Source organism: Anarrhichthys ocellatus, unplaced genomic scaffold, assembly GCF_004355925.1.
Source record: "Anarrhichthys ocellatus isolate YVR2014 unplaced genomic scaffold, GSC_Weel_1.0 scaffold20, whole genome shotgun sequence".
In the NCBI taxonomy this organism is placed as follows: Eukaryota; Metazoa; Chordata; class Actinopteri; order Perciformes; family Anarhichadidae; genus Anarrhichthys; species Anarrhichthys ocellatus.
This window is the reverse complement of record NW_022280050.1, coordinates 3,353,674-3,381,662: the sequence shown is the minus strand read 5'-3', so window position 1 is coordinate 3,381,662 and position 27,989 is coordinate 3,353,674. Positions and strand designations below refer to the sequence as shown.

At 40.0% G+C, this 27,989-nt stretch overlaps 1 protein-coding gene across 5 annotated transcripts in view; it reads left to right on the top strand.

Moving 5' to 3' along the window:
* erbb4b (erb-b2 receptor tyrosine kinase 4b) overlaps positions 1 to 27,989 on the top strand; it is a 272,516-nt gene that overhangs the window by 224,624 nt on the left and 19,903 nt on the right. For 2 of the 5 annotated variants that reach the window (XM_031858650.1, XM_031858647.1), the window contains 4 exons: positions 2,526 to 2,648; positions 4,753 to 4,851; positions 6,471 to 6,485; positions 7,276 to 7,461. In XM_031858650.1, the coding sequence (XP_031714510.1) occupies positions 2,526 to 2,648; positions 4,753 to 4,851; positions 6,471 to 6,485; positions 7,276 to 7,461 (423 nt within the window). The remainder of the gene's footprint in view (positions 1 to 2,525; positions 2,649 to 4,752; positions 4,852 to 6,470; positions 6,486 to 7,275; positions 7,462 to 27,989) is intronic. The other 3 variants (XM_031858651.1, XM_031858648.1, XM_031858649.1) reach the window with 2 other exon arrangements.

Below are 27,989 nucleotides of genomic sequence, written 5' to 3'. Positions count from 1 at the left end.
GTGTGTGTGTGTGTGTGTGTGTGTGTGTGTGTGTGTGTGTGTGTGTGAGATAAGTATAGCAATGTGAGTGTGTGTGCATTCATATCACAGACACTGGCACATTTTGTACCAAATAGGAGAAAGCCAGACTGAAAGACAGAGATAAGAAAATGAGACTTCATGTCTCCAGATGGTGAGTGCGGAGGTGGTCAGAAACTCAGAGGCTCAGGTGTTATCTTCCCCATAGTATATTGGAGAGGACACTTCTGTTTGGAAGAGGTATGGGACCATACCATTAGAAGCGGAAAGGGCACTCTTCCTTTGTGTTACAACAAGAAGAGCACATCATCTAATACACTTGTGAGAATAAGGTCTGCTTTCACCGCTTTCTCCCTCTTCAGAGCACACAAGTATCTGTAAAGTGTCTTTGCCAATAGCTTCTATAGTGACGAAATAGCACAGATAATGCTTATTATCTCACTTCTGTCATCTATGCAGACCTTTATACTGTCGCTGTTTCTTGATTACTTATGTATTTTATTCTTCACATTATATAGCTAACTGTCATTCTTAATGCTAAGGCAGAATGTGCTGCAAACAACATTAAACGGTATCTGCCAAAACTGGTGCATGTTTATTTTAAATAAAGTGTTTAATAACTAATAAGAGACTACATTTTTACTGAGCGATCACAAAAACTAGGCGGGAAACTATGTAAGGGCTAGGCAGGTGTTATGCCATGTGCAAATACTCTGGCACATGCCCAATAGTTGGAGGGATGCCACCAAAAGTGAGATTGTTAATTAAATTTGATTTGATTGTTAATTAAATTGTAAATTAAATTGTCAATACTGGCGCCACTGGAAAATCAAAAAGCACATGTAAACCATTTAGAATATCATCCAAGGGTTTGTATGGTCTTAAATGGGATAATGGACCAGTGTATATATTTAGCCCACACATGTAATCTATAATCTATAATTTATGATAATCTAATTTCTGTTATAAGATATTCTTGCGATTGTTATGTTCCTTGGATTGTGAAAACAAGATGTTTTTTTCTTGTCTTGGTAAGAGTGCTCTCGACCACTCGTGAAATGTTCTCTTACCTGAGAAAAGAGCAAAAAACGAAGTGAATGTCAGCAATCAATGGGTACTAAACAAAAAAAGAACTGATTGTGAGTATAGTTTGTTCCTATAGCAGGCCCATTGTTGGTTTCAGTACTGCCTTGTACAGTGAGAAGGTGGACAGATCCGATGTGCTGTACTGTGGCTGCTACACAGCCTCAACATCTTCAGCACTTCTAATGCTGAACAGCTCCCCGCACAGTGGAGTAGCATACAGTAGTGCGTGTGTGTGTGGATGGATCATTGCTGAGACATCTGTATTGCCCTGTGCGTGTTTGTATATGCTTGTGTGGCCCCCGCCTTCCTTGTTTCCACCCTGCAGAAGCTGATTTGTTATTCCATTTAAATGAAGAATAGCTATTGTTTTTAATCAAATGGTAACCACGAGCCAGAGGGACATAAGCTGCCAACCACAGCCAGGCTGATTTACACTCCTGTTCAGTTTTCCTCTCTCTGCCCTCCCTCCCTCTCTAATCTTCCGCTCTTCTCCTAATTCTCCTTATATTGCTCCCTCTCTTATGCTTTTGCTTCCTCTGACTAATTCAACCACTCGCTTCTCCATCGCTGTCTTGTTGTTGTTGTTTCTGCCACATGTCCTCTCTGCTCCACTTCTTCCTCCCTCCCTCCCCTCATATAATCTTTCTCCCTCACTTGCTGTTAAATCTGTCCGTTCCTCCACTTGAGGAGTAATGAGACAACAAAAGTGTCAACTCCTTTTCAGGCTCCATAATTATCCACACCTCTTTCTCTCGCTCTCCGTCCACCTTTCTCCATCTCCCTCTTCTGTTCACATATTAAATCTCTCACTTGTGATATTGAAATGATAATGAACTGGATTCGTCTTGTTGGGAAAAAATCATGTCATTGTAACCCTACTGTCCCCTGAAGTACTGGGCCGTTACTTATTAAGATGATTTTAATGTAAAGTGTCTTTGAGTACTATGAAAAGCGCTATATAAATAAAATGTATTATTATTATTAAGATTAAGATTAGTATTTTGCAACAAATTGCTTGACAAGATTAATGTTTTTTTAGATTAGATACAGTAAATATTGAATTCAAAATACACTATTTTAAGAAATGATTCTTGTTTGAGGAAAAACTTAAATTGAGAGTAACTCCATAATAATTGTTGTTGATAAAAGTTTAACATTATGATTTCCAGGAAATTATGTCACAGTTTTTAGAAACAGCCTTTTTGGAATTGATTCAAGGAACAGTTGTGTTAGTGAATATTAGCTAAAAGTACTAAAGTAAAGTAGCTGTTACTGCGCGTACCACATGGTCTTGAACATGGTAGTGTTTTGTGTTCCCATGATTGTCCTTAAGATAAATCACATATAATTACTTGTCAGTGTAAGTGATATCAGGTATTTCAACAATTGAATGACTTCTGTTTTACTGGATGTGTTTTTAGCTGGTGGAACCTTTAACACCGAGTGGAACTGCACCCAACCAAGCCCAGCTTCGCATCCTGAAGGAGACAGAACTCAAAAGGGTCAAGATTCTCGGGTCCGGGGCCTTCGGGACTGTTTACAAGGTAAAATGCACAAAAAAATGAAATAATAATAGTAATAGTTTCAGGTTGTGCTTGAATGAATGCTCAAGTAGAGATCATGATGTGAGATCGTGAACAAAAATAGGAGGACAGGAGAGACGAATTGCAGGATCGTTAATGACAGGAAATGAGACGGAAGGCTGGAGGCGTGTGATGAAAAGAATAAGTAATAGCAGACACGGAGACCCCTGGGGTTACAGTGAAATAAAGGGTATCTGAAGTCACCATCAGTGTGATGATGTGTTGGCGAGAGGTAGAAAAAGATACAGCTGAAATTATAAAGACCAGACTCTCTCACTGAAATCATCATTGGTCAATTTGTAGAGCCATCCATTCACAATATAGCACATTTATATGTCACAGGTATGGTAGCCGAAGCACAGGTGTCCTTTTTCCAAATCAATATCTTGCACATTTCCTTGGGGAATCTCCGGGCATCTCTAGGCAAATAAGAGTATATTGTTCATTCTGAGTTTCAGAGGTGAGCACTAGGACCAAGACAGTTTTCCTTGGTGGCCTTCAGCGAGCTACTCAGATATCCTCCTCTGGATCCTCTTGAGGAACAGTTAGTTGATTTTGAGATCTTATCAGTCAGCAAGATATCCTACCTTCAGCAACTTTATTGCTCAATATTATTATGGTACAACACAGAGGCCATGGGTTGTATAGAGGGTAAGCATCCAGGCTGACTTGAAAATTGAGTGTTGTACTTTGCAAAACTTCTCTTTTCACCAAAATGCCTCACTCTCTCTTTACACAAGCTCTATTTGTTGAGCTGCTAACGTTTCTGTTTTCTTTGTATTTTGTGTTTTACTGACAAACGCACATGTTAGCACACAAGACGTAGTGCGTAGCAAGCCAGAGACAATGAACAGGTAAAAAAGGAATCGGAGGATAATTAACCTGAACTGGAATTTCTCTCAGAGATCGGCCAGATCTGTTGCAGCGTAATACGTCTCCTGAATTCACACTATTTCAGAGTTGACGGCAGTAACTTGTCGAGAAACAAGGTAAAGCGCCTAAAATGTGGGGAAGAATAAGATTGCAAACTGAGGTTTCAAAATATTCTCAAAATCTGCATTGCAAATGTTATTATGGACGAGTATTTTATTCGGAATAAAATACATTTTAGAATGCAGAAAATGGATTTAGGTGGGAAACACTGCATTTAAACTATGTTATGTGATCACTTCAGAGGGTAGCCTTAACTGGTAATCAGTCCAGTTTTTCATCATTTGTAAGACCCCAGGACTCATTTCAATCCTCACCTGGCAGAGTTGACCAATCGACCCTTGACGTGGAAGTGGATATAGTGCTTGTATTGGGAGGAGTTGTCCTTAATGTCACGTTGAGCTCCAAAGCAAACCTGGTTTACAATGGACAATGAATTTATTAATGGGACAATCTGGAAATATTCAGTCTAAGTAGGCCTACTGTAGCAATTAGATAGAGGAATATTGCTGAAATCCTGAGATGTTTACAAAACAACCATGCTAGCTAGGACATAAATGTACAACATTACATATCCCGAATGCAGTTAATATGAGTAAAAATAGCAATTAATTCTGCTAAACATCCACCTAAGTGTGGGTAGATGGACTGTTTCAAAAGGAGGCATCACATTGGAGTTACAGCTTTGGGAGGACAAGTGTTTTAACTCTATGAGCAGAGGTGTTGGTCCTTCTGTCACTGGGGATGTGTAGTCACATCAGGGCAGAACAAAGGTGGAACACATTTAGAAAAAGTTGAGAGGCTCTTTATTTCTCTCCTCTGTTAAATGCTTTGGCCACTTTGGCAGCTGCTTAATCACTTTAATCCCACCTGAAATTGGATACTTCAAAATGATTAAATAGTTTTGCCCAAGTCTTTTTGAAGGACAAAATCAAAGGTAATCATACAGCATGCAGAACATCTCATAATCTGCCAGTGAGACTATGGAAGATGGTTATTAAGACAGCTGACAAATTCAAGGTGAAAAATCCTTAATTTATTAGTTGAGATTCCTCCTGTTCAAATCTTTAATATGTTTCGCTTAATAAGATGTTTGGTGACTTAGTATAACGACTAATCGTTTGTGTTTCTTTAGGGTATTTGGATCCCAGAGGGTGAAACCGTGAAGATTCCTGTCGCCATTAAAATCCTAAATGAGGCTACGGGACCCAAGGCTAACGTGGAGTTCATGGACGTGAGTATCTCGAAAACTCCCAAATTAAACAGAAGAAAGAATAAATGACAGTTTCTTCTAGTTTTCCATCAGCTGAATTGTATATTTTATGAAATGTTGCCATATTAACGCATTACAAGCCATGTTTGGTTAGGTCAGTCCAACAGATACAACATATACCTATCAGGGCACTGTTGCATTGGTGACTTAACCCTGTGACCTGTTAACTGTCTTATTTGGCCAGATTGAAACCACTACTCAGTGACTTTTGAATCACCTCCATTGATGGAATGACGCTCTTAAGAACAAAGTTTAGACTCCAAAGACACCAGAGGAGAAACCATCAGGGGCCCCTATACACACCCACACGCACGCACACGCACGCACACACACACACACACACACACACCTACACACCTACACGCACACACCATGCCACAGGCACCCAGCCCAGTGCAAGAGGCCCTATTTAAAAAATATTCACAGCACGGCTCATTTCAAAAGGAAAATTAAAAAAAGGAAATTATCTCCCTATGATGATGCAATGTAGATGAAATATCCTCCATCAACACACGCACACATACAGAGGCAGGCGCTCGTGTTTTGCACTTAGTTTGACAGTCTAAGAGGGAGAATTTTAGAGTGTTGGCTTTTCTATTTCTATCAGGACATCTTTGATGAACATTCTTTGTGTGTTTAACGTAATGCTCTATGCGTTTTGAGGGCTTGTCTGGCATTCAAGAGAACCAGTTATCAGTGATGACATGATGTTGGGCTTTACTGTAGAAAGAGGGATGGAGATGTGAAACTCTAAATATGCATTTACCAGCAAAACATGCATTTAAATACTATAAGTTGTCCGATGTATGCATGTCTCTACATGTGTGCGTACCATTACATATAGCCAGCTTCTCACCCCTAGTTCTCCATCCAACTCACTCAGATGGGGTGACAGAATATAAACGGTAAATTAACTTATTGTCACGGGTTATCGAAGGTAGACACCTTCCTGGGCTGGGGGAATTCAGTCTAGTGATCTTCTAGCTGCAGGCCACATTCACTTGCCCACCGACTGTTTGAAGAAGTCACCGAGAATTAATCATCATTCGATCCGTGTTTGTGTGTTTGGTGTATGTTTGTTTCCTACTCCTTACCTGTGGAGCACAAAGAGGAGGGAAGTTATTCTATCAAATGATCCAAAGATGTTTGGCCCAGTTAATAATGCCAACACCCCCTTCCTGCTGCCAGTGTCTAACAGGAGGGGAGGGTGTCAGTACCCAGCAATTATTGTCATACGTGTATGTGTTTGCAAGTGCGTAAGAGTGTCTATGCTTATGTGTGTATGTATTCACAATAGTAGCTAAAGGCAGAAAGGGCATGTTACAGAATGTTATTTCTTTGAAAGCCAAAATCCTGCTCAAAGCTTGTTTTGTTCTGTCAGTGCACTGTGGACACATACTGTGTTAAGTACTATTATGTATAATGTATAGTTACACAGAATAGATGGTCTATATATTGTGTTTGGTCGTGTTTTTGTATCATTTGAATAATAGATTGCGTATGTTTGTATGATACTACGATCGTATTCTTGCAAACTAATAATAATATTTTTTCTTATTCTAAAACTGCCGCACTTAAAGATGTTGACACTGCAGGCAAGTTCAAAGCTCTATTAATAATGCACTGGAGCTGCTTCTTCATATGGACATTACTATACAGTAGCGTATTCTCTAATAGACACTTCAGACCAAACCAGTGGAAAGACAGAACTGCCTGTTAAAGGACAGTGACAGATGATTTACAGCAATCTCACCTTGGTGTAGTTGCTACATTTTTAGTCAACTGCAAAGCATGCTGACAGTCTTGTGAAGCATTGAGTCACTTTGATGTTGAGGTTATGAATAAAAACCAGCTGTTTCTTCGGGAACCTTGCTGCTTGCTTCAAGGGGAACTTCAGCCTGAAAGAGAATAAGGGATCATGTGGTCTTTTACACTTCAGTCTACACTTGTAAACAAGATAAACTTTGCCAGTGGGGTTAAGTCTTTGAACGATAGCTCCTGCATTTGTCTTCTGACACTAACTGAAAGACTACCTGCTTGGGCACAATACAAAACATTGTTAATATGGTACTTCTATGTTCCCTTGTTCTGAATATGCAAAAAGAAACACAATCTAGTTAGTGACAAATTCATCAAAAAAGAAGTGTAAGTGTGTTTTGTGACCGGATTTCATGTACAGCTTTATCCAAATAAGGACTCAAAAGTATCTAAGATCAAAATAACTAAATTACAGAAATGTATTTTCTGTTTGTGTTTTGCTGAAACAGTTCATTGTTGCCTGAAGTGAACAACACTATAGCATCTGTTGACAGACCATTTCAGATGTCAAACTCTCAACCCTTTCCCCCCCCCCCACATGCCTGAGTGTATATCTGTCTCATTCAGGAGGCCCTGATCATGGCTAGCATGGAGCACTCCCACCTGGTCCGCCTGCTGGGTGTCTGCCTGAGTCCCACCATCCAGCTGGTCACACAACTGATGCCTCATGGGTGCCTGCTCGACTATGTCCTCGAGCACAAGGACAACATCGGATCCCAGCTGTTGCTCAATTGGTGTGTCCAGATTGCCAAGGTAAGGTTTGTGAAAGTTTCTATATAGTTGTTATCCTCGCTGTATGGTTGATTGGTTTGGTAATTGGCTGGTTGCTTGGTTAGGTATTTGGCAGGCTGGTGGATTGGCAGATCAGTAAAGGCTTGTTTTAAGTATTGATTTTGTATTTTATTGGTAAGTAATGAATATTGATTGATTTTGTTGCCTTAACAGTTTTTTATCAGTGGATTGTCGTCACTGATTGCTGCTTGTTTGCTTCCTTGACTGCACCAAATATCTCAATGAGTCATACGTGATGTTTTGGAGTGTTGGTGGGCCATTGGCCCCTCAGTTGATCTTTACTGCAGACTGTGTATCATGCACTGCATACTTCAGGATTATCCCTCATCCCTTTTTAAATCTTACTGTACAAGTACTTGTGTTTGCTTTGGATTACATGTACACCCAAATCTACTGAACCATCCGCATGCCCTTTTGTGTGTCTCAGCTAAAAGAGGCCAAGTGATTCACTCCATTGCTTCCAGTGTGAACAGCAGATGTCTGCTGATATTTGGTAAAGTGTCCGTGAGTGTGTGTGCTGGTGTGTGTGGAGGATTCAATAGCAGACAGTGGTGCCCCTTGCCAGCCTCTCTGGAGAACTGAAGTAAATAATTCAAAGCCTAGCTTGATTTTGGTGGTGTTGAGAGCAAGGAGCTCAGTGTTACAGGATAATCGATTTAGGAGTGCATTTTAATTTGTTCTTATATATTTGTCAATATTAATAGGGGACAGATACACCTTTTAATTAACCTATCTCCCTTTGTCTGACTGTCTGACACAGAAATCACCACAGAGTTGATTAATTATCTGACTCTGTATAACAACGTAACACCACCTGAGCATTATGAGCAAACAAATTCATCTATTGATTATCAAAAGGTATTTTTTGCAAGGCTGTGGTATTAGATTGCAGTGAACCTCTGTATATATCATGTGATATAATTATGTCTCCGAACATGCTGCATTTGACAGATGGCTGATGAAATTCTCATACACAGAGAGCAAAGTAATTGGTTAAAAAGCCAAGAGAAGCAGAATGAAAATGACTAAGCAGTTGCTGTAGTCCCAGATTTAATATCTTAGACAAATATTTCTGTTGCTCTTTTTGGCTAAATCAGAGGCAAGCTGTACTCTAATGAGCTTCCATAGGAAAATATGAAAGCATCAATTAAACTTTGGTTCACAGTTATGATCACACCACATAAAGTGTTTTTTTATATACCAAAGGCGGTCAGATCATGAATACATTATTGTCGTGCTGACGAAGTTCCCATGCTGTGTAACACAAACATTTTCATAGTATGGAATTAATCACACAAATTACTTTGTGGAAAAAGGATGTAGATCATTTTTATACACATGAATAAATATTTGCCCGCTGTGAACAGTTGTCAACCTGGTGGGATGTATAATTCATAAAGGGTAGATATGAGGTTGTATTATTTACCATTGTTATTCTGTGTCTCAAGTGAGTATTGTTTAGTGTGTTCAATAATTGGCTACAGCTCCTGGGTACTCAAATAGCCATCAGGGGCCAGGTTTAATAAGGTGCCCACATATGGGTTCATGCTCACAGAAGCATTTATCTGAATATGCCAAAAAGGTGAATTAGGACTACAATCAACATTTCCACTTGTAGTTCTCATAATAACTTGTCCCATGCTTGAGTAAAACATATTTCCTGCATATAATTTCATTATCGTTATGATGGATATATACATCTATACTCATGCAGGGTCTTATGGGGCTCTCAAGGCTTGCAAGTGACAGGGCTCCACTGTCTGAGGCAACATCCCTGTGGCCCTCCCACTCTGTCATGGCCGCCGTCACAGCCATAGATTATTAATGGGCTGATCTGCCATGAGAGTCGTACTAATGAGCAGATTCATTAGAGCTACTACGCATGCAGGGCTCTGATGCCACAGAGTGTTATTCTTTTTCTGCTCCTTGGATCTGATTTTTTGTTTTTTATCACTTTCTCCTCATTATGCCTGGTTGCTTTTTAAATCTCCTCCTAGTTCACCAACTCTGTGGTCCTCTTGTTCATATATACAGAGTAGTGTTGCTACAATGTCAGATGTTTGACTTTGGAAACACTACCGTACAAAAAGTGATATATCAAAATATGACTCCACTGCAATACAGTGGGAAGAAAGAAAAACATCAAACGGATCAAGACAACTCCTCAAGTAGCCTGACACAAATTTGTCAACTATTTCAGAGGAAGGGAAATCCATTTGAACGCATGGTACATTTTTGTCATTTGGTGTCTTGATACCACTTTTAATTCCTGATACCAGTACCAAAATGCTAAAGTATCTGTCGATACTGCTCCAACAACAAAAGAGACAGAAAGAGGGGAGATGAGAGGTACCACTCTGATAACAATACACATTTCTTCTTTAATATGTATATATTTCTACTAAGCTGTAAACAAGCCAAGTAACAGACATGTGCTTGGCATTGTCCTGCAAAATGATAAGCATTTGACTGTACTTAAATTTGCAATGTGTTAGCACCCCCTCTGTTGCTGCTACAATGGATTCCCTCATTTATGAGCCATACAACTTTTTATCTGGGGCAATGCTTTTTGCAAGCTTGAATCAATTCAGTGTGCAGTCAGAGTTAGTAACATATACACAGGAGACACATTTGTGTTCAACAAATTAGCTTTAAAATGGTACTGTGTACTGGTATGATGTTATCACACAGTGCAATACAAATACAACAATTAAGTGACAATCTGTCACTTAATTTAAATTCTCTGATGTTTGTCGGTTTTGTAGTCCAATCTGAACTAAAAGCAGATTATCTGTTTTTGAAAAGAATGCCAGTTGAAATAAGACACAGTTCAACACAACGTAATATGTTTCAGAGTCAGTTTCATCTGCAGTCTAACACAGTTAATTTGACAATATTGCCGATATACCAGTAATTGCAGTTATAATCTTCATGAAAATGGAACTGTGGCTGTAAGGCACCCTTTAATAATACATCACATTATTTCTTTCTTTGAACTAGTAGAAGAGATGCCAAAAGATACAGCAGAAGAGAAGTCATATCATTTGCCGCATTCGCATAAGTTGTACATAACAGTGATGGTTGCCATCGCAATTCATATTCTTGATAAATATTTAATGTGAACCCCACGTATTCTGCCTTTGAAGGAGAACTCGGTGTCCCGCTACCTGTGAGACTTGTTTCGGAATGATGCATCATAACCATATCAATACAGCAGCACTGTTTAAACAATCTCAGCTACATGGCAGGAATACCTCATCGAATCACGCTTTCCAGAAAATCTTTCCTACCCCCCCTCCCGCCAACATTACTGCTTTGGATTTCCTCCAAGCCAGGTGTTGTGGTGGTTGTGTGTGTGTGTGTGTGTGTGTGTGTGGTAAGAGGGCCCACAGTGTGTATCACGGGGTCATTTCTCTGTGTAAATCTGACTAGGCAAACATGCATTTCTCCAACTCATCATATACATCCCCAGGGTTCCAATGAAAACTCAGTTCATTCCTATTTCCTTTCTACTATGTCTACTCCCCTTCTCCCGTCTCTCTGTTGGTATTTCTTTTTGTATGTGATTCTCTTATTTTAGTTTTTCTCTGTCTTTCTCTGAACATTTAATGTAATAAGACTTTCCATTCCAATCTATTGTTGGTACAAATAGTATGCTATCACTATTTGTATGTCAAGTAATAAGGCAGGGTTGACTTTGACTTGATTTCTGGACCGCTGTGATAAGCCACCCACTGGCCAATAATTGCATTTTCCATTGTCTTTGTATGACCAACCTCTACCAGTGCTTCCTGTTAATGCTGAATAAGGTTGCCAAAGATTTATATTGTGCTGTAAGGCAAGCCCACCACGTTTTTTTGTTGAGGCTTGTTTGGATATATTCAAGGAATACATTTACTATGTCGCCTACCTAAATGGGACATAGTTAGTTTTTTGCTGACTTGTCAGGCCAGGAGTAAAATAATCAACATGTACAACTTTACGGGATAACAATTCCACCAGGACACAATTTTCCAAGGGCACTATTTAGCTCAGGGCAACTCTGGTCTGCCCTTGAGTTATGGTGATTACCTTAATAAATTAAAATTACTGCAAGGTTTTCTGTTTTTTTGTCAATCAATGAATGTTGATTTAGGACACATTTCCCTTGATGCAAGAACAAGGAATTCCAAATTAAAAATGTACCTTTTTTATCTCATCAATTAAAAGCATTATTACTGTGTTGTTTAAATGATTTAAGGTTAAAGTGATAGGCAGAAAATATGTGAAACAATCACGCTTTTCCAGCAATAAACCATCCCATGTTTTCTGAACCAATATCCATCTCACTTTTGTCTGTTTTACAGAATACCCATGTTGGTGTGACTACCAACCAACTTGTACTTGTGAACAAACTCTCCTTCCCCTCTCTTCTCCCACACTCGTCTCTTGTAGAAAACACTTAAACTGCATTCCGATGTTTGATTCCAACGAGCACTGGCAGATAGCATGCCTGCTCCAACACTGCATGTTAACACACGGAGCGAGAGGCAGATCACAGGCGTCTAGCCTTTGATGCTACCAACCATTAGAAATGTCAACAAGTGTCCACTATCCCCTTGCTCTGTCTCTCGCTCTAGTTATCCCTCTCTTTCATTTCCAAACTAATTAATTCTGAATCTTTTTTGTGGTGGTCTTTCATGACTGCATAAATAAGTGTATGATCCAATGTTAGCAGCTAGAACGCTTCCCTTCCCCTGGGCCTGAAAGGCTCTGTTTGATTTGAGAGAGCTGCTTTATGCATGTTGTCATCAGTTGCAATTTTCATCAAAGTGGAGGGCTGACTAGGTAGAATTTGTACATTTCATTTGTTGTTTATGTAAGTGGTATTTAAGCACAATGCTTTCATCAATATCATGTTGTTGAAGTTGTGAGGAAATCCATGTTAAAAATAAATGCTAATTGATGCAGGGAATTTAATTAAACTGCCTTAACATATTGGTCTTTTGATATATTAGTAATACTTTCCTCCAATCACAAGCACATGTTCGCCTACTAAAAATGTGCATAAGCATCGCCAGCCAATCAGGACGTGCCTACCCGAACACACTAGCACACAACCCCAAGGCTGCACACATTGCTGCTCAACATCCTACACCCTCTTCAGCAAGCGGTGTAGGATCGGCTGGGCCTCCTTTGTAGAGGGCTCCGCCGGTGCTCATAAAACTAGGTTTACGATATCATAATCTCGTTCTAATTCACTGGACTTTATGGGTACAGTGGGCTGAGACATCAACCCAACCACACTGATCCTGACCGACTTAAGATTAGCCACCACAGCCCAGTTACTTCTTTATAACCTTGGCCGGCACAGCGGAGAAGCGGGGGGCCCTAGCCAACCCAGGTAGTACGTAACCTAACTGGGTGGAGACATTGCCTAATGTAGGTGTATCTTACCGGGGGGGGGGGGGGGGGCAGATTCAACACCAACTCACACCCACCATTTTCACCAGTCCTGTGTAGTTCCAGTGAGCACAAACACTGAAAAGGAGCCTTCCATGTCCAAGGTATAGAACCATGTGAATGGACAGGACGTCGACCAAGTACACATGTTCTCGACATCACTCCACCGAACAAAGCTGCACACCATCCCCGAAGCACAGGAACAGCTGTTTGGTGTGTCTGATGGGGGCCATGCATTCAACAAAACATGGCAAAACGCAATCTTTACCGATACGCCAGAAGTGCAATTGTCAAAGACAGACACGATCACCTGCTGGGGACTGAAGTTGCATTTGCACTGGCAACTTCAGTTTACGATTTTCATAATAGAATTAAGGAACATGTCATACACTAAACAAAAATGAATCTTATCTGCACAAGTTTACATGCATGGTCCCGCTGCAGTGGTCATCACAAGTGGGAAGTCATTGCGAAGCTATTTCTGCGGAGGGCTTCCTAGGAGGCTGATATATAAAGGACAACGATGAGATATTGTCTTCATCATCATCAGCAGACGAGGCCGGTGTCTCAGCATGGATGACCAAATGCAGCGGAGGAACGTATGCGGCATGGGGCAGGGACTTTGACGCAATCAATCTCAAACTCCGGCTTGCTCTCATTGAAGCAGAGCATCACATTAAAGAGTCGGAAATTATCCCACCGCTGCTGGCCATGCTCGGTGGCTCCTGAACACTGCACTCTTCATGGTCCCCTACCAAGGCACTCAAAGCACGCGCCATAATCTGTCCTGGCAATGAGGCTGGGCACTGACGAGGTTCTTTAAGCGGCAACTCCATCCTTGGAGCTAGGCAATCAGTGGAAAATCACTGTTCGCTAAACATAAAACTATGTTGAGCAGCGATGTGTGCTGCCTTGCATACTGTGAGGTTTGCGTGTATTCAGGAAGCTACGTCCTGATTGGCCGGATTTATGCAAATTTCCGGTGGGCAAACACATGTACATTATTGGAAAAGAGTATTACCCATAAAGTCCAGTAAAGGGCGGAGCCGGTGTGGCTTGGAACTGCTGCTCCTTCGTGCCAAAACTAGTCAGTTGAGGTGGTTAATGTGATTAGGATGCCCACTGGACATCTCTCATCTGGCCTGGGAACGACTGAATTCCCCAGAAAGAGCTGAAGAAGTAGTTAGTAGGGAGAGGGACATCTGGGCTACCTTGTTCAGATTGCTGCCGCCATGACCCAGACCCATATAAACAGCGGAAAATGAAAAGATAGATAGATGGATTTGCAGTCTTTGTAGTATTTTTTTATCATTGAAAATGTTGTCTTTTAGTGAACCTCAGTCACCCGGAATGGCCTCTGTATGGAAAAGCACAAACCTCAAGGCAGCAGACAGATAAATAGTCACCAGAAAGAAGAGAAGGATACACAAAGTCTATAAGGCCTTCACTGACTCATGGTTGCCATGCTGTCAATCAAAAGCACACACAAACAAGGCAAGAGGAATACATTCTCTCTCTCCGTTTCGTTCTCTGTAACTCTCTCTCACTCACATACAAATAACACTGGCGCAGATTTAACTGTGTCTGGCTGATTCGAGATGGATGAGGCCAGGTAGGGCAGTGGGGGAAATGGATGACTGCAGGCAGCCCACACAATGGATGACACTCACAGCTCAGGGAGACAGGTCTACACTAATGAGTGACTGACAGGCGCGCACACACACTCATACACACAGGTAAATGACGGCAGGTAGATATCCAAATCTTGCAAAGATTAACAAAGTGGACATCACGTAATTTGATTGGATTATGCACATATTGTTTTGTGATGCCCTCAAACAAACAAAAATGCACTCACACCCACACAGACACTGTTTGACGTACTCGGTATTAGGTCCATTTTTTCCCCCTTTTTTTTTACTATTTACTTCACTTTTCTTCTCACCGTTTCTGTCAGTGTCGGACCACAATTGTTCTCACATCCTTTTCTCAAATACACACACAGAGTCAAACACCATGCTGGAGATATGTATCTTTATCCAATGCTTTATGTCAAGCCCTTGCCCTGTTTTCCCTCCCATCACTACTCATTACAGAACTCAGATTTATTATTTATTTCCCATGGGAAATAGATATACCACATCTCTGAAAACAGAGATATGTTACTCTGTATGTGTGTGTGTGTGTGTGTGTGTGTGCGTGTTAAGCCCTTCCGGTCTTTTGGTATCACTATAGCCTAGAGGCTGTAAAAGTGGGCTCTCTCCCAACAAGTCAATTGAAATTACATTTAAGAAAATGTGGGTTCCAGCCAAGAGACTGTCAAAGCCTAGAAGAAAGGTTTGTACTGCTTTAATTGTCATTGATTATGCTGAGTATCATTGAAATGATGAGGTTAACAAGGCTGCATTGAAGTGTGGCATCAAGCTTCATCTTCTGCATTGAGCAGCTATTGCAGGCCGTCGACGCATACGGTCAATTTTTTACATTTAATTTCATCAATAAAGAAAGGCAAACATTTGGGGTCAATATAGCAACACAATTGGCCTGTAGTGCCACCACAAAGTTCACCTCACACCATGGCCTTCAACTTTCGACCCCTCAGCTAACATTAGTTTTTCCCTGACTTGATTGAGTCAATGCTAATCCAAGCGATACAAATTGCTCAATTTCAGCTTATGTGTTCACCTGCCATTTTGAGTTTTTAAAAAACATACATTTTCTTCTTTTCGGAAGTTTTGTCGTGATTTGTTGGTTTGACCATATTGTTTTGTAGATGGTATTATTATTAATGCTCTGGTGTGCCCGTTTTCAGTAATTTAGCAATTTTTAGAAGACTAGTTTGGTCATTTTCACCCAGTTAAATTTATCGCTATTTGAGTTTTGAAAAACTAAAATATAAAGTTTCTTCTATAAATTATTCAGACTTCAATTCATGCAGCATCTTTGTTGTTTTGTTAACAGATTCACAATAATCTAAAGTGTTTGGAATGGCATCTGAATGAATTTTACTGCAAGACATCATCCTCATTAATACTGCTCAGTGGATTGACAAGCCATCATTGATTATTATAGATAATAACCATTTGCATAAGTACGGGTTTGAATCCCTGGGCATGGCTGGAAATGTGGGTGGCTAATGGGAGTTTATGTATGCTGTCATACTGTATGTAAGTTAATTTATTGTAAATATGTACCTCTATGTAGGTAGTTTACGGCCAGAGTTTTGGTGTGTATGTTCTGGTGTTAATGCTGGTGGATGGCTTGTCATTTCTTAGCAATGCAGGCGGAAGGCCAATGCTGCGACAGCTTGGACCCACTTCACTTTCAATTAGTCGCCTGCCACTGTAGATGCCTGCTCACCAGCCTATCTGGAACTGACTCAAGCCCTGTGTGTGTGTGTGTGTGTGTGTGTGTGTGTGTGTGTGTGTGTGTGTGTGTGTTTGAGTGTGTGATCACACTTTTTTGATTATGCTGTCAATTTTCCAATCACAATCCATATTCCCAGCCATCCTACAACCATAAATTCCCAACGTCGAGTGATTATATTTAACATTTATTTAAAGTTATATTACGTTTTCCACCATGTTTCCCGTTATTTAAGTTGTTTTAAACCCTCCAATCCTTTGAAATATGGAGTCCATCGTCATGGACATAAGTTTATGTGAAGACAAAAGCATTGTAAATAGAAATATATGGTAATTAATTGAAGCAATTACCATAGATTTCTAGCCCGACCTTTGTCAGTTTGTTTACTATGTCACGGTTATTGTGTCAGAACATTAGGCATTTTAGTGCCTCTTGTTTTTGTAATTGAAATATTATTGAACCTATGACCACGATTTGAAATATTTTGTGTCTGCTAGAACCTTTTTTTGACTGAACACATATCAGCAAGTGCTTGATCAAGACCCAAGTGTGTTAAGTACACTTTTCAACTTATCAATTCTGTTACAGGGAAATCTTTTGGTGTTTTAATAATGCACTTACCAAGATGAGAGAGGGTAACTGTGAGGGAAAAAAAGCAATCAAAGTCAAGTACAACCAACATGCCATTAAACCTTTTAATGATCTCAACCTTTCCATATTCTGGTTCACTGCAATTAGCAATAAAACTCTTAACGGGTGTGGACTAGTGATGTAGCTGCTGTAGCGCAGGTCAAGATATACGGTCATGCATAAGGACACGCACCATCTGTTATTTCCAGTGGTGTACGACTCATACAGAGGGCATTGTAATGTGCTGTGCCTCTATTTCTTATGTTTCCCTTTCTCTTTGCTTTTTTTTTTTTTTTTACAATGATGCCACCGAGAAGCATATGCAGACCAAAGTTTGTTTTAAATATATTCAAAATGATTCTGTGTGTTCGCTTATCCTTAAATTTGGCACTGGCATTCGTTTTTTCAAGTGTATAGTACAGTAAATACTGTAGCGGCCATGATGAAAAACATAACCTACTCACTTACTCTCATGCTAATACAGATCTGCTTATCTCAACGGGACTTTGCTAGCATACAAATGCGTCTTTGAGACAAACTCAAATAGTGTCATTTTCTGAAACTAAATTGTTTATTATTTCACTTTCCCTGTCCTTTCCCAGCTCTGCACCCCTGTGCTTGTGGACCCTGCTTGTGCAGATTTGTATCCAAACCCATTTGAAAGTCAAAACAGTATATCTTGAAAGCTCACGGATCTTTTCAAAGTCTCCTAAGACGCCCTGTGGAATTGTCACAGCTCAAGGTTGTTTTGGGAGTGTCATCAGTGTCATCTGAACAATGAAGCAAATGGACCAAAACTATAGAAAACCTTTCCCGCTCATTTTTCCTGATCAGGGCACAGAGTTAGGCATTGTTGCAGCTGTTATCATGGCCGAGACAGGATCCTCCTGTTACAATATGGCCTTTGTTGAAACTCGTCGACAGGATGCAGACACGTCTCACACTCCCTTCAGCATTCTGGGCTGGCTGTAAAGACCTCACACAATCACACTTTGCTTCCACACACACACACACTGCATCATATCCCAGAGCTCAGGAGAGGAAGCCATACAATGTTGATAGCAGCTTCCAGTTCGCAGACTCTCCAAGGCATAACATACATTCACCTGCACCCACACACAAACACACACACACACACACACAATGAAAAGTACCTGTGTGCACGTAGACAAGAGTCCACACTAGCAGACAGTTCGCAATACAGACCACAAATTACAGACATACATTTGCACATATAGTACTCGCACACCTCTTGGACTGGTGAGAGATACTGTTATTACCGGAATTACAGGAGACAAAGGTAACTCAGGATGAGTAAACTGTCTGGGAGGAGAGAGACGTGGGGCGAATGAAATACATTCAAGACCTTGAGGAGTGGACAAAGCAGTTATATTTATATTCATTTAATCTTCCTTTCAGCGTAGAGTTTTTTATTCATGATCTGGTCGGTAAACCAGCGCTAGGAGCAAACACACTGAATTAAACAAGACACAAGAAAACTATTAGTGTTACGCTTACTACATATGAGCATTTCAATGTTTTGGTTAATTCACCCTAATTATGAAAAAACATATTTTACAGCTGTGGTTTAGGATGAATAGCTGGTCGCCAACCAATCTGTCAAAATGTTGGACACCCCCCTCCACATGTCAAAGTGTCCTTGGGAAAGACACTGAACCACAAACAGCCCGCATGGCCAGGCTACTGACCATTAAATGTGAGTGAATGTGTTGAAAGGTTCTATGTATAGGCTTCAATGCATTCACATAGAAGCGAGCGACTATTTTTCAAATGAAAAGATAAAGTGGAGTAATGACGTCGCTCTCCCTCTGTGTGTGGATGTTAGTGCATGCGACAACGTTTTGCTAGTGTTCTCATGGCTGGCGTTCTGCACTGCGCTAATACGTCTTACAGCTGATAAGGATGTCCCTATACCAATGGTGTCATCGTGGAAGCATAGCGCCCACCCTCCGGTTTGTCCCCCAGGTAAATGCTGTTAGCTCTTTCAGCACTGTTGCCGTCGTTAGTGTCGTGGCTCAGCTGTCACCGTGTCCAGGAGCCACATGGAGGCACAAGATCAGCTCTAAATTTTGAATTTAGCACCTTTAATGAGAGGCAAATTGTGAAAGTCTTTGGAAAAAAAGCGCCTTGTAAATATATTCGGTACTTAGCCATGCAGATAGTTTGGGTTTAATTGGTTTAATCTGTCACCGAGATTTCTGTCTCCAACACTTTTATTTGGAACTTTCTAACTCCATACAAAACTGCTGACACTAAGCTATTAAATTTGCATCATTTGCATTTAAAGCCCATAGCTTGGACACATCCCTTCTTTTGTAATTTGTGTTATTCTGACCTTTTCGTTTTTGGCTGTTTCTCGGCCCTCACTCCTTGCTAATGTGCTGGGGATTTTCCAAACGTTAGTTACCGTTCCTCTCACAACCACTACTTTTCTCATAACGGCTGTTCACCTGCCCTGCACATGAGGATACACAAACTTGTTGCCGATTGGCTGGAAAAGTGTCGTGTGGATCGGTCTGAGTCACTTTGTGTGTTTCCCATTTACAGAGCAAGGGCTGTGTATAAACACCAGCTCTTTGTAAGTTGTGGTGCCTACCAGACTGTTTGTGTATATTTGTAAATGTCTTAGAATGACATGAACAAACACACTTTGATACACACACTCGGCATCACTCCCCTGGAACTCCTGCTCCATTGCCGAGCTACCAGCCTCGCAACAGATCAATCATAGATCACAGCTAATGTCTTCCATTACAGCACCCTGTGATTGCCCTGTTATTATCACACTAATTATGATTACCATCAGTATTATCATTTCTCTATTACAGTTCATTACTCCAGACTCGAAAGAGGGTCATATAATGGTCTGAGTGGCAGTTATTCCATTTATCGATTGGTGAGAAGTTGTGAGCCTTGTTGCCTGCTTATTTTTAGTCTTCTGACAGAAGCTGTCTCAGTGCTGACAGCACTAACAGGCCAGTCCACTACCCAGGTCTGACCTATTGGACTGTAAATTGGCAAAATCATACAACATTAAGAACAGATAGAAAGCAGTAAAGTAAGTACTGTGAATTCTTGCTTTCAAGCAAAGTTAGGGTAATTGAAAAAGAAAATACATTATAGCCTCAGGTTTGTGGCCATCATTGAACAAACAACTACAAATCTATTAAAAAGAAAATGAAAGAAAGCCAAGGCTGACTTTGTCCTCCAGAGTTTAACAAAAAGAAAAATATTTTTACGCCAAGGAAGATTGCCTCAGCCTTTTTTCAAAAAGCATCCTTTTATCTTTTCATACAAACATACAGGCAGATTGTTGTCAAATCTTTACCGACACATGGTACCCCAGTTAAACAACAATCTGCTATAACAGATCTGTTATTTTTTCAGAAAATCAATAATTTATGCTTTTCCTTTCAAAACTTCAGTTTGGTTACTCTTCACAATGTGGTACACTGAATATGTACAGTACATGAAAGACTTTTCTTCACTCAGATTTCTGTCAGCCTTAAAAAAGTCACTAACCTGTTTCACTTTGTGTTTTAGTATGTTTTTCTAGTTCTTTTGAAGTATTTAGCATGCACAGAGGAGCTCAATCCTGTCTCCTTCAAAATGACGTTCTTATATACAGTACCTAAACTGTATTCTTAATTACGTTTCGAGGGAAAAGCATTTTCTCCCTGATTAGGCTTGCAGTTTTAACAAAAACACAACTAAACTACTTGGCTTTGTTTAGTTCAACATCCTGGTTTGGCATTAAATGAATTGGGTTGTATTGTTAGCTAACTTAAGGACTTAAAGGACACAAACAGCAATCTCCTGGGTCAAAGTCCTGTATTTGTTCAGTCCGTATGCCAACTATCACCAAGTTTAACTATGAACATATTTGTGAGACATGAAAAACAAATGCAATCTGGGAGAAATTATGTTTCCTTTAAAAAGTAATTGTCAATGCATTTACTTTGCATGCAAATGTAATTTTTTAAGAGACCAGACTGGAGAGCTACCAGGCAGTGTCTTTTTAATAAAATAAAGAAGTGTACACACTTTGAGGCCCTTCCTGCGGGCAATATTGCAAATCAAATCGAGCACAGTTGATGTTTACTCGAGAGGTGTCTCAGCAGTGTGTTTCAACACACCCACCCAAACAACCTGAGGCAAACTGCACACACTTCCTCACTGGAAAGCACCAACAGACTGGGCTGCCTACTCTCGGACGCAATCGGGCAGATGGCTCGCGAGATAGGAAAACTGTCCCTTCTGTGAAATGTGAAGGAATTTGAATAAATGCCTACTTTAAATAGCTTCTGTCTCTCACAGCCATCCACCTTAGTCAGCGGCTGACTCATAACCCTGTTTGCGGCATGCCAGACACTCAAGCTGTAGCAATGTGATTAAGGACAGAGGGAACGTCACATCATGCTGCTGCTGGCAGAACACCATTTATCTCCTGATATGTCAAGTTTTCATGAATCAAGACAAATGCTCTTGGGGTTTGATTGACAACCATGCATTTTAGGAGATTATGCAATAAGCTTTGAAATTGTTTCATATGGGAAAGGGTCATGCATTTTTTTCCAGCTCATAGAGGAACACATTTCCTTTCAGTTCAACTAAATATGTGAAACTGTACTGTGTGAACACTGTAGTGTAGTACATTTACTCAATAGTGATCTGATATAATGTAGAATAAATAATCCTGTGTTTTGGCAGCTTATTTTAATTCAGATCTCAACATAAACGTCAACATTTTCAACACTTAAAATGTTTTTAGGGAATCAACATTACCCACAGGATCCAATCATAAAGTCACATGTGTGATACAGTATGTTGCCTTGGACAATGAGTCCACTCATTATTAATTCCTTCACCATCTTAATTCTAGGGCTGGCCTGAATACAGTTTTACTAGAGTTCAATAGAATGAATATTTGAATACACATTGTTACAGAACAAAAATATTTACTTTTCATATCGGTCAATAATGCAAGACGTGTTTGTTTAATACTGTATAATATCAAGGAGGAGGGAACGTCCCATTCATTATATAGGCCTGTTGGTTGGCAGGAATTTACCGAAGTGTGTTGCGATGACACAACTGCTAAGAAAAGCTTTCAACCAGATGGTTAACCAAAACCCGCGCTCAAATTTAAATCCAGTTTTTTAATCATGAAAACTTTCTGTTTCCCTCCTCCTCCTTTCCCTTTCTCTTTTCTACCCTATGTCTACCTTGTCAGTGTGGATTTTAAGTAGCAGTGGTGAAGTCCAGCTCCCGCCAAGCACTAAGTGTTGCTGGATAACCATCACATGCACAAACACACATTGTTCTACCTGCGACCCCGCTGACAAAGTGTGTTCCAAAACGACCGACAAGCGACAAACCATCAAGCAACTCACGTATAGCATTACACTATCAATCAAACCTGACTCGCTACTTTACATCAAAGTAAATAGAACACTAGTGACAAAAGAAACCTCAAAGAATAAAAACTACATAGCTTTGCCGTCTGACTAAAACCCCCAAAGAGCATAACCTGACAAAAGAGACATTCAAATTTAAATAAATGTTCTTTTCAATGCTAAATGTGTTTGGGCTGTCTCTGTTGCAAAAAAGAAAAATCGAGATAGAATGAATAAGAACACTTGATTGGTTCAAACGATTCAAACCCAAGCCTCCGTGGCCTAATCCTCAACTATGGTCTAGAATTGACACAATGCTATTAAGCAGTGCTTCCACTGCCTTTGTGACAAGCTAACAGGTGATTTCAAATGTGCTGTTGCTGTGATTAATCTACTGTAGGGCAGGTGCAAAAGGCAGCCTCACTTAATTTATTCCATCTGTGGTCTTGAATCTGAAATGCTTTGTGTTTCTGTTCATTTTGCTTCAACAAAAAGTAGCAGCCATGGCAGCGACAGAGATACCACGCAGAGTCTGCAAAAACAGTGTTGGGTCAGCATGGCTTGCTCGTGTTTTCACCTACAGATTGCAATATACCGCTCAGCAAAGCTTGATAATGTATGAGACATCCAGCTGGTGTTTTGCTACTTTTCAGATTACGTTTGTATAAGCCATTAAATAAAGATTATAAAGATGGCCCCAGTCCACAAGGCAGGAAAGAAAAGAAAGGAAAGAAGAAGCAAGAAATCTCAAAACATTTCCTTTTGGCCAAAACCACAGCTGATTGCATACAAAACAGCTTCTCTCCTTTGGCACTGGTAGACACTGCCACACAATACCATGTCTACCATGTGTGTGTTTGTGTGAGAGTGTGATTGATGGATTTAATTTATTTGATATTTTAAAAAGTAAATATAAAACTGCCCTGCAGTTATACATTAAAAATTACAGCGGAGAAAAACACTCTAAAACCTGAAAGCTTACTTCTATTACGAGGGCAGACCGTACAATCAAGATATAAATAGCAGGTGGCCGCTTGGCCGTGTCAACATGCTTTTATTATTTTGATCATCAAAAGTTACAAATGTTAAATTAAATTGAATATGCTGTGGACTACTTTCCAACCAGTTCTTTAAAGTCACATGAAATACGCTCTGAGAAATACTCAGTTTCAGATCTGTGGGCAGGTTATTCTACTGCACTGCTTCAATATAGAGGAATGTGTTTTGTTGCCCAGAGAGCGATTGAATTGAAAAGGCATGAAGTCTGTCAAGCTACCTCCTGTAAAATAGCTATGATTTTCTGTTAAAAGTGACAAATAATTTGGTACTTTGGTACTATATTTTTCAACAATTTGGAAGTGAGCAGCATCTTCATAGAAATTATTATTTTTTTCCACCTGTGTGCGTGCGTGCGTGCGTGCGTGTGTATGTGTGTGTGTGTGTGTGTTCGTTTTTATCCCTTTTCCTGTCATTTATGTGACTTCAGCAGCAGGGAATGTTTTTTTGTGTTTTTTTGGGCGTATGTTTTGTACTTTATTCTTGTCCAAAGGATAGGGCTAGAGGTTAGGTTACTTCAGTTATAGTTGGGGGGGGGGGGGGGGTGTATAAATGAAACAGTTATGTTTGTATCTGCAAGTACCTCTGGTCTCATTACAAGTACACAAAAATACACACGCAAGCATATGACCAAATTGTGCTACATCAATCAAATAAATGCATGGCTTATTACATGCAAATGAGATACATTTTGCTCACTTATTTTAATTATTTTTCCTATTCCATGCACACAAATAGTTACACATGGCCATTAGTGTGCAAAGATTGTATAATAGCGTGTCAACAAATTAATTAACAAACTCATTTCAGAAAGAGATTTGAACACCTTTCAAAAACAAGAAAGAAATTAGTTTCAAACATTTTATTTGATGCCCGTATTTTAAGGTGCACATCAGGAAGGAAAAAAAAGTGATTTATAAATTGCTTCGCGATTAACTTTTTGTGCAAATTACAGGCTACTGTAATTGAAAATGACACGAAGGAAGTGGATCAGTGCCAGTAATTGGACCATGTGGCTGTAGCTCTTTGGCTGCTGATAGAGGCTGACCAGTCATATTTTCCACCATGGCACTTTAAGTATGATGTTTTTCTGCCATGTGTACTCATTGGCAATAAGAGCAAGAGAGACGGAGTCAGACTGAACAAGAGAAAGAGCAAGACAGAGAGGGATAGCAGCAAGTTAGACCATTGCCAAGTACATTAACATATCCATCTGGTGTCTCATTCTGCCTCTACTCCTACTCACCCCATTGGCCCCCGTTTCCCCTCATCACTGGGCTTGAATGGGCCCTTCCAGGACAAGGTCATGTTGTTGGCGTGTGTTATGAATCTGCCACCTGAACCCAAAGGTGCCTGTGGGGGCCTGGCACACCGGCATGCTGGCATGGTGGCAGTAGTGCTAAAGTGATAGGAAACCAGGCTGAATCGGTCTGGGTCACACATACACACTGAGTAACACATTTTATGTGTTCCTTTATGCTTCAGGTTTCTCTCTCACTCTCTGTGTTTTGTCTCTACATTACAGCGCTATCAGCCATCCACCACTTACAGTAGCAACAACAATTTGATGTGTTTGTATTCGACCCGTGTTTGTGTTTGTGTGTTTCCCTCAGGAATCGGCAGTCACTGCCATCTCGTAGCCAGGTTCTATGTGGGTCATTGATGACCAAGTGTGCAACACTGTGCAAAATGTGGCCCATAACTTATATCTATGAGACAGAGAGAGACAAGCACACAGACATATGGCATGACTGGAGTACAAATAGCCATCCAGCGGACATGTTGCAGTATAGAAACACGTGTAAGAGCAAGAAAAGGAGATTCACCAAAAGAGAGAGGCAGCAAAATAAAGGATGTTATACAATTTATTGAGATAACCCTCCAAACTGTATTACTCAACTAAGTCCAGGCTGTGTAGTGTTGTATCATTATAATAGAGAGCAAAAATCAAGCGTTATCTAAAATTGAAATCACATCACTGGAAAATTCAGGCCAATGATACCTTTAAGCAGATGCTATCTGTTAATTTATCACATTGACCATACGATAGTATTTTGTCAACCTGGAGAGTGTGAAAGTTGTATTTAAAGCACATGGTAAAAGTGTACATATTATACCGCTGTGATATGCATGGTATTGTGTTTGCATTGCCATAAAAACAAGCCCCGGACATGTAATTGAGACTGAGAGGAGTTTATTTATTGTTTGTTGCCGTGTATGGCCTTTGAACCAGCTGCTCCTCATCCTGCATCTTTTTGTGATATGAAAGAGAAAATGGCCCTTGCGGTTTTTTTGATGCGGGGACTTCACTTAGAATTTAATGAACTGATGCCCTTGCAGAGGCGACGGGAAAAAAAAGTATGAGATGATTCAATCTACAATAAGAGAGATGGATGTTTCTGCTGAGTGTTTGTAATTCTTTGCCCTCACCATATGTATACCTGCTCTTTTGTTGCTCTGTGTCCTTTCATTTTTTGGTCTTAAATGTGCTATTCAGCACGTCCTAGCCTTGTCCCAACCTCACCTAAAGCCCTGACGTCCCCATCAGACCATAGATGTTAATGATATGCTGGCATCTCTCTGCCAACGTCTATGACCCTACCTTATACACCATACATACTGTACACACAGACAACTACACACTTCCATAGTGTGAAACTAAGAAAAATAGTCTTTGGTGAGTCCAAGTTTCACTGGCAAACATTGTCATTTTGGAGAATTCATGAGAATTCATCAGAATTTTGCTCATTCAAATTTTTCACCCAAACGTGAAAACTGTAATAAACTGTTTCTAACTGTCAGCTGAAACAATATTAAATCTGTATATCCCTAAAGCACACAGTGTGCTAGCATTGTTTCCTTTTATCCCCCTTTTAGTGAAGGAAAGTAATCTAAACGGCATTCTAATTCCCTTGAAGCCAAACGTATGTAGATGCAAACAAGTGCTTGCTAACTTAACTATCATACTGCGCAAAATTCAGTTTCGGCTGACATGATTGTATTTAAATTTCTACTCCTTCTAGGACCATAACTGGCATCCATATGCAATATAGAAGCTTTACTTTGAATTCTTTAGATGTTGGATATTCCTTTGTGAAGCAGAAAAGTGTGATTTAAGCAAACATAAAAGCTACATTTTACACAACATTCTCACCTAAAGCAGCTGCACGTGACTTTTATTGCTATTGCTGTGCCATTGTTCTTTATTTCTCTCTCTGCCTGAGCATTTCACTCTGTCTCTCCTCCTGTGGGAGGTGAGGTCAAAGGGTATTCTTCATACATTCATTCATAAGAGCTAGCTGGATGAAGGGCTTTAGAACCATAGGCTAAACTCTGAGCTTATTGTCAAGTAAAAGGGCTATTGATGTTTTCCTCTTGTTTATTGCCAGGTTTTGTTTCCCTTTGTCTCTTTTCATTAAAACAATCCCTTATGTACGGAGGCTCTCAGAGGAAAGGTGAAAAAATGTGTTTCATTATTTCTACTTATTCAAAGCAAAAATTTGAATTCCTAATGTGTACAACAGAGAAGAAATGTCCTCTCTTCAAAGCTCAAAATGCATCAGTGTCTAAAAGATGTGCCAGAACTGGCTAATAGACAATAATAAGATAATATGTATTTTATTAGCAACGGTCTGCATAAAATACTTTTGAGGATTTCTTACACAAGTAAAAGTACACAGCCGAACCATCTAATCACATTCATGAGCTGAACGGACTTGACTATTCCTCTGGAAGCAGACAATATGAATTCTATGACTGCAGAATTGTTAACTTAAAAATCAACCGCCGTGGCCAAGAGGGGTCTTTCCCTGCACAGCTGCACAGTGACAGTTACAGGAAAGAGGTTGAATCCCATTTAGAGTGATGGCTGCTTGACAGCTCTTCAGCAAAAACACAACTCCCCTTCTCCCTCAGAATCATTTCCTCATCTCCAATCTAGAATATCAATGTTGTGAAATAAAATAACCTCTTTCAAACGCCTCATGTCACTTGATATTTTTTCACAAATCATTTCTCTGTTGTCCATGATTATTCCAGGATCGTAGCAGCATCCATTCCCCCTGTCTTCTGTGACCTCTAAACGATGGTAACAGCATCTGCAATATTGAATTCAAACTAAGATTTGCTGTGAATTTACTTCTAATTCTAATTCTATAATTCTAATATCTCAGGTATAATGACAATGAGGTTGTAAGAGTAGCATTTCTTCTCATGATGTTTTCAGGGTGTGATAATGCACATTGAACGCTAACTTCACAGTAAACAATTGATTCTCATTGATTTTAACCTGGGTGCTTAAAAAAAACTACATTTTTCAAATGGGCTTAGTTTACAAGTGCAGGATAGTACCCACACTTCTGATTGATTTGTTTATAACCTGTAAATTCACTGTAAACATCTCATGAGACTTTGTAAAAAAAATGTATTCAGCCCAATGAGCTCAAATTATGTTTTTATAAAGTCATAAGCCTTTTCAATTCCACATAACAACATGATACACTTCAGACAATACTTTTAGTCTGCCTGATTTAAAAACATGATGACATACTGCATAACACTAAAGATGCAGTATTAGCC